At 31.4% G+C, this 7610-nt stretch overlaps 3 protein-coding genes across 3 annotated transcripts; 1 reads left to right on the top strand and 2 right to left on the bottom strand.

Moving 5' to 3' along the window:
* The first annotated feature begins 533 nt into the window (after positions 1-533).
* On the top strand, positions 534-3068 carry LOC108746726 (U3 small nucleolar RNA-associated protein 15 homolog). The gene is made up of 5 exons (XM_018483659.1): positions 534-572; positions 668-1250; positions 1603-1823; positions 2300-2738; positions 2813-3068. The coding sequence occupies exons 1-5, from the start codon at positions 534-536 to the stop codon at positions 3052-3054; spliced, it is 1524 nt and encodes a 507-aa protein (XP_018339161.1). The 3' UTR covers positions 3055-3068.
* A 244-nt stretch (positions 3069-3312) lies between these two features.
* LOC108746797 lies at positions 3313-4913 on the bottom strand. Its single transcript, XM_018483759.1, has 3 exons — positions 4017-4913; positions 3561-3768; positions 3313-3469 (listed from the first exon to the last, which is right to left on the bottom strand). The coding sequence occupies exons 1-3, from the start codon at positions 4858-4860 to the stop codon at positions 3346-3348; spliced, it is 1176 nt and encodes a 391-aa protein (XP_018339261.1). The 5' UTR covers positions 4861-4913; the 3' UTR covers positions 3313-3345.
* A 73-nt stretch (positions 4914-4986) lies between these two features.
* Positions 4987-7373, bottom strand: LOC108746814 (tubulin-specific chaperone A). The gene is made up of 3 exons (XM_018483787.1): positions 7143-7373; positions 5938-6490; positions 4987-5267 (listed from the first exon to the last, which is right to left on the bottom strand). Exons 2-3 carry the CDS (start codon positions 6065-6067, stop codon positions 5041-5043), a joined length of 357 nt encoding a protein of 118 aa, XP_018339289.1. The 5' UTR covers positions 6068-6490; positions 7143-7373; the 3' UTR covers positions 4987-5040.
* Between the last annotated feature and the right edge of the window lie 237 nt (positions 7374-7610).

Genomic DNA, 7610 nt, shown 5'->3' with positions numbered 1-7610 from the left:
ATTCATACAGAAAAATTTTCTAATTTGTTGAGGAAAATCTTTCTTTAAAATTTCTTTGTTAGAATGATGTTATCTGATATGTACTACTACCTTTATTTGATGGTTTCTGATGGGAATATAGCATACACCAATAAATAAGACTGTAAAATAAGCAGTCTGTTTCACAAAGTAGTAAAAAAAAAATCTGTATTTATAATATAAATATAATTATAAACTATTAATTTATATTTTTTTAATAAAACTTGTCTATATTTTTGCTTTCATTTGATTTATATTTTCATTTGCCGATAATAAATGTGATATCTTTAAAACATTTCTTAAATTTTTAATTCTTAATACATATGATCATTCGTGCTTCAGCATATTTTTTTTCTTCAAAAAACTAGGGGCATCAAGTAATTAGTAATAACATTTAGATATAATTTTTTTAAATATATAATCTTGGAAATACTTTCTAAAGATGTTGAAGTATATATAAGAAGTATTTAATAAATTTTTTGTATTTATTAAAGTGATGAAAATTAATCTGGAACATGAATAACCCTCTGAGTAAAGGATCAGAAAGTCATCATGTGTACTAAGGATTAATTTTTATAGTCTATGCATTTATTAAAATTATGTTTATAAAGAATGATAAATTATTTGTGATAATTATGTATGTTTACAGCCTCCAGTTTTAATAAAAGAATTTGGTCCGATAGACTACATTGATTTTTCGCCAGTAGAGCCACATTATTTCGCAACAACCTGCTCAGTACGAGTACAACTGTATAATCCTATCACAAAATTAGCTACAAAAACTTACAGCAAGTTCAAAGAAGCTGCATATGGAGGTTGTTTTCGTAGAGATGGCAAGCTGTTGTGTGTTGGTGGAGAAGAAGCAGTGATTAAACTCTTCAACATCAGTTCAAATAGCGTGTTGCGAATCTTTTCTGGACACAAGGCTGCAGTGCACAGAGTTTTCTTCACAGCAGATGATGTTCACGTTGCCTCATTTTCAGACGATAAGACTGTAGCTTTGTGGGACATACCTAGTGAAAAACAATTGACAAGCTTCAATGAACATACAGATTATGTCAGAGCCGGCGCAGTGAGTCCTGTATCCTCTGATGTGTTACTATCCGGCGGATATGATAAAATTGTGAATATGTATGATGCCAGAACGAATAAGAAGGTATTTAGTGTTAATCATAACGCACCAGTAGAAAGTTTACTCTTCTTGCCGACTGGAGGAATATTTCTATCAGCAGGTATAATATTTATGATAGTTTGATTATATTTCATGTATCTATATATAATTTTAAAAAAATTTTGATGAACAATTCAGATGAATATATATTATGTAATATAATATATAAATTCATATGGACTATAAGCATCTAAGATTTTGTTTTGATACCGTTACAGGCATTAAATTGTTACTCGTGTGTTCGCATTATACGGTCTTAATAAATCATTTATTATTGTTTAATTAAAAAAATGTTATAAATTTTTCAGTAAATATGTATAATATTTATATATATTATATATACATTATATACAATTTCATACAGAGAGTTTATATATAAAATTGTTTATTATTTATTTATCTGTAATTTCAAGGTGGGACAGATATTAAAGTATGGGATGCTCTCGCGGGTGGTAAATTGGTTGCGAAAATTACACAACATCATAAAACTGTAACTTGCCTGAAAATTGCTTCTAATGGTCATAGAATACTGTCTGGTTCGTTGGACAGGCATGTTAAGGTTTACGATGCTGGAACATATAAAACTCTTCATGCTTTGGATTATCCTAATGCGGTTCTCAGCATAGGAATTAGTGTAAGCAGAACAAATTGTCTTTGCCATTACCGCGTTAAATCTACTGTCACATCTATACTTATTTAACCCGGGAAGTCGTCTGGAATATTTTTATATTCTTCCGGTTTTAATAACTTTTTACTTTCTTCTTTAATAACTATTTTTTTAACGAATCTTTAAATATACAATTTCATCAAATATTTAATTAGTATCTTTATTTTTCAAAAATACTGTCATAATAAGCTAGAAAATTGATTTAGAAAATTGAGTAAATCTATATATAATCTGTAATGTTCTCAAAGACTAATAAATTGAAAAATATTCAATAATATATAATATATTATGATAACAGTGATTTTTAATTAGGATGTAAAAATATCCCAGGTGAACGTAAAAAAATGATTACTCTCGAGTTAATAAATTTAATCTATCTAATATTATAAAATTTAATTATTTATAAAAATTAATACAGTTAAAGGATTAATATTAAATTGCAGGTAGACGATGAAACCGTCGTAGCTGGTATGGTAGACGGTATGATTTCTGTTAGAAGACGCGAGGAAGACGTGAAAGATGTAATAAAACCGAAACGAAAAAAGGTGTCGTATAGGCATGCAGGAGAAAATTTGCATGTACGAAGTATTGACGTAGTCGTGCACCAAGAAGTGAAAGAGATAATGAGCAAGCACGATGCCTGCTTGCGAAAGTTTCAATATAGTAAAGCACTCGATTGTGTCATGATGAATTATGTGGTTAATAAAACGCCACATGTCACTGTAGCGCTTACACAGGAACTTATTAGGCGCGAAGGTTTAAGGCGAGCATTAGCCGGTAGAGACGGCAAGTCGCTAGTTAACATTATTAAATTCTTGAACAAGTACATCGGCAGTATACGTTTTGGAAGAGTATTGTCGCACGTTGCGAATGTGTTGTTAGGTAAGTATTAAATATTTCCCTTTAGATTTTTTTTACATGTTTCTTATTAATAAAATTTATTCTTTGTTTAATAGACGTTTACGAAGATCATTTGGACGAACTGTCGGAGGAAACACGAAAAACGTTTGCTATACTGTCGCAAAAATTGCAAGAGGAAGAACAGTTAATTTTAGCCTTAATGCAATTGCAAGGTTCAATGCAAATGATATTGTCTGGTGCTGAAACATCTTCTTTACCTGCTATAAAAGAAATTCAAAGCTTGGAACCATCAAACGCCGCTCAAACAGAACGTGATATTATTTTGAATATAGCTTAAAATAATTTATAAAATATTCAATTGTAAAATAATTTTTGTAAAATAGTTTTTTTGTACATAATTTTACATTACATTAGCATTAAATTTTTTGAAATATAAATAAACAAGCAACAATTTAAATACTTTCCTCTTAATGAATAAATGAAGAGTAACAAATTTAAAACTTTTCAAAAATTAATTTATAGTGAAAAAGTTTGTGGTGTATACAAATCACAAGCTTAATTAAAAATATTCTAGCAAATTGTTTATTTTTTTAAATAAACTTAAATTGACAAAAGTCATACATTTATTTCAAGAAGTCTCCTTATTGAGACATTTTTGCCAAGCAGCAGAAGATGGTCTTTCAGGCACTATCCACCCAATTGGAATCGTTGTCGTATCATTTTCTGAACTGATGAATTTATCCCAGGCTTTACTGAAATGCAAAAAAAGAAACACTTTCTCGACTGAAAAAAATTGATACAATATCATTTGAAATTAATTACGTCTCGATATTAAATACATACCGAATTAAGACAAAACTATTCATATTTTTATAGGATTGTTCAGCAGCCAATATACTTGTTCCAAATAGCACATTTTCCCAATCATCGAATACATTTTTCTTTTGTTTTTCGATCCTTTTTTCGTTATCCGTTTTTAACATTAATTTCAATTCCTGTTCTTCTATTGCGTACTCGCGATCCAAAGTAGTCCACTGTTCTATTAATTTAGCTGTAATATACATTTATAATTAAAAATATAATAATTATAATTTATATTATATTTGTATAAGGAAAGCAACACAAAAAATCCTAGCCTGTATTAAATACTCTATTATTAATCATGTTTTATATTTATTTTATTATTATTAGAATTCCTTATTATTATATTAATTTATTGATATGTCTATTTTTATTTCGCATTTTAAGAAGTTTATTATTTTTATTGAAAATAATATGTAGCAAAATAAAATACACTACCGATGGTATTATTAAAGGCTTTCTCGGCTGCTAAGGACAATTTCTCGCCCCTCGCTCGAGCAATATTCGCCTTGATCTCTCGTAAGTTCTGCAGTTCTTGTAAGATCCCTAGATACTTTCGTGCATCATTTCTCTTGCTTCGAACATCGGATAAAACCATATCCGCATCTTTGCGCAAGTTCTCCTCTTGTTTCTCTCGCTCAATTACCGCCTGCTCTTTTCGGATCCATGCATCAGCTTCTGCATGTAACCTTGCTCTTCTTTCTTCCTTCAGTAACTTCTCTTTTTTCCATTCTTCTCTTCTGAATCGTTCTCTCATACGTTTCTTCTTACGTTTTTCTAAATGCTTCTTAACTTTATTTAAAAAGTTCGCATCTTTTATAGTTTTTAAGATTTCGCAGATTTCATGTTTTGCGGCATTACAGGCACTGATCTTCTCCTGCCATTCCTCTTCCGGTAAATTAAGATTGTTCTTAAGTTCCGCGCAAACAGTCTCAAGTTGTTTATTCAATCTAGCCGCGGACATCAATGCACTCTTAGTGTCCGCGATCTTAAATGGATCTTTCTGTTTGCATTTGGCAGGAACTGTTGAACCTATTTCTTTGAGGAACTGTTCAATGACCTTTTCATCTTCTTGTCTTGTTCTTATTCTATCGATTGACGTCGCATTATTAACAGTACTGTTATCACATGTTACATGGCTTGGATAAACATTATAACATATATTTCCACTGTAATTTACATTGTATGGAAATGGTTGCTGATTTATCGGATAGCACGTGTTAAAATGCATATTTTGATAAGTTTGTCCAGCACCTTGTTGGAAAGATTGACCACTGTACATGTTTATTTTAATACGTGTGCATTCAAGTGAGAATAAAAAAAAAACTTAAACTATAATAGTTAGGCTATAAGTTTTAAATGTAAAATTAATCAATCTTAAAAGGTTAGTAAAGGAAAGAAATAAAAATGTTGGAAAATATTTGAAAATAATTTAGCGAAAGTCATTAAAGAGCACTTTTTTTTAACACATCTGCAAAATATCCCCTTCTTTCGGCAACTGTTCTTCTGCTTCCTGTAATATTTTTTCAGCCTCAATGTAATCTTCAACTTCCTTTAAATCTTGCTCAGTTTCTAGGATCTTCTTGAGTTCTTCAAATGCTTTAACGAGACGCCTCTGACAATCTGGTACCATCATAAGGGATTCTTGAAGCACCTCCTCTTGCTTCTTTATGTCGTAGCCATCTTTATCTACAACAACACACGTACGTATACTATCAACGAAATTGTTTAATATTATTAAATTATTAGAAAGTGGCTAAAAGTTTTACAAAGGTTAAAAAATAAAAAGCATACAGCCACAGTTCAAGATGTCAATAAGTTCAATATTATTATTTTAACATGTAGACGTTTCGGTCAAGATTTGACCCTCTTCAGTACATAAATCCGTTAAGTTTAAACAAAGAACATATTTTTACTAATAACAATTTGATAGATAGTATAATTTTAATATTTCTTATTTTTCAAATCTTGACCGAAACGTCTACATGTTAAAATAATAATATTGAACTTATTGACATCTTGAACTGTGGCTGTATGCTTTTTATTTTTTAACCTTTGTTTAATATTAATTTATCAATGATATCACTTTAAAGACTTCAAAATTAAAGAGCAAAAAAAGCATCTCGTGAATACTATTTATTTAAATATTAAAAGTTATGATCCTATGAAACAATTATATCACTAAAAACATTTATGAGCGCTTTAATAAAGATATTTTTTTAACACTAGAAATTATATTGTATAGAACGAATCTACGCAGCAAATATTTCCGAATATAAGTATTACGTAGCTATGAAACAAATTTCGACGTCACGTGACAAGGAATCCTTTCTCCCCTTATAGCTAAAAGCTTCCTCACCCTGCTCTTTCAACTTTTGTATCCTCTCGCGCTGCTGCGCCGCCTCCTTTTCGTATGTGACCTTTTCTTTCGCAAGACGCTTCACTACTCCTGTCTTAATCTTGAGCGTTCTTATACGCGGGTCAGACATTATTTGTATGTTCGCGAACAGACGCTTGACCTTTTCGGGACGTCAAGGATGGGAGAAGCTGGAACGGTGGATGTCCGTTGAGGAATCGACAATCCCTTCGCTTTTTCTTTTTTTTTTTTGCCTTATTAGGCAAGTCGATAGAAACAGAGTTGTGGTCGACACCGTGACACGATGAGGTTATGTACGATTCACAGAGTCGCAATTACGCGCTCACTTCACTTTGTACCATTCGATTGCCTGACGTCACGTGACATTCGTCGAGATCTCGATGTCGATATCATCGTCCGACATTGATATTTTGCCGCGGTTTGTTTCAGTTTTCAGTCAGTCTCGCAGGCGGTTTCTCATTATTACAGTTGCTTTCCATTTCCACACAATAAGTGATATTGAGACTATTCCAAATTTACTGCCAGTACTGAAAATCTATAGTGCACTTGACGTAAACTACAGATTTTTAGTACTGGCAGTAAATTTGGGAACACACCCTTAAGTCGGATAACAACACAGGTTTATAACCTCACTTTTAACGTTAGTTAATACGCAATGTTTAGAAGAATATTTTTGTTGTTTGCCGTGTTCCAAATTGACTATCAGCGCTGAAAATCTACAGTTTACATTATATGCGCTGTAATTTTCAGCACTGATAGTAAATTTGGAACACGGTCTTTATGATGTCTTATTTTAGACATCTTTATAGATATGCATGTTCTAAAAGACGTTTTTATAATGTTTCTATGAGGTTTTTTTTCTACTGATTCCACCAGTGTAAGATTAACTTTAATCTCTGCTTAATTTACTGTTTTATCATTTTTTAATACTAAGAAATAGAAATAAGATAAAGATGCGTAAATTGAACTGCGATTAAAGTTAATCTTGTATCGATGGACCTGTTAGGTCTTATACATATTTTGTCTACTGGAAAGATTCGATCTTTCGTTTGTGTAGATTGTAAAAAGTTGAATCTCACTTGTCAGAATAAAAAAAGAACGTGCATTCAACTGAAATATGATGTCATAGATAAGAATTATGAATTATTTGAGTTTCGGTGTAAATGGAGTAAACTTATATTACTTACGTTGCGTTGCAGGAAGCTCGTGCTTAGTGCTAGTTTTATCGCGATCTATAAAACGAGAAACGCAAAAGAGCCTTCGCTTTATCGCGCAACGAGCGCCGGGATATGACGCGATTATCGTTATCCAAGGATCTAGTAAGACTCGAGCGAGCTTTACCTTTCGCGTTATTATCAGGTCGCGGCATTATTGCGCTTCGTCCAATGAGAACATATCAGACGTTTACGGTAATCAACGACACGATAATTTTCCAGAAAGCGATAAAAAGAAAACAATACCTAGTTTATGCAGGAAGTTAATACTTAAGTTTATAGCGATATTTCAATTGTTTATCAAGTCTTAAAGTCGACACTCTATGTCCTAAAATTCAGATGTAAACTCTTGTTTCTTATTCGATGAATATTTCCAAGTGTTTCTCAAAATTATTTTGAGATCAAAGGAAAATTTTAAGAGAAATTAAAATCTAAATATAT

This window comes from Trachymyrmex septentrionalis, unplaced genomic scaffold (assembly GCF_001594115.1).
Source record: "Trachymyrmex septentrionalis isolate Tsep2-gDNA-1 unplaced genomic scaffold, Tsep1.0 scaffold19, whole genome shotgun sequence".
Lineage (NCBI taxonomy): Eukaryota > Metazoa > Arthropoda > Insecta > Hymenoptera > Formicidae > Trachymyrmex > Trachymyrmex septentrionalis.
Note: the sequence above shows the minus strand (reverse complement) of the source record. Positions and strands in the feature narration are given on the sequence as shown.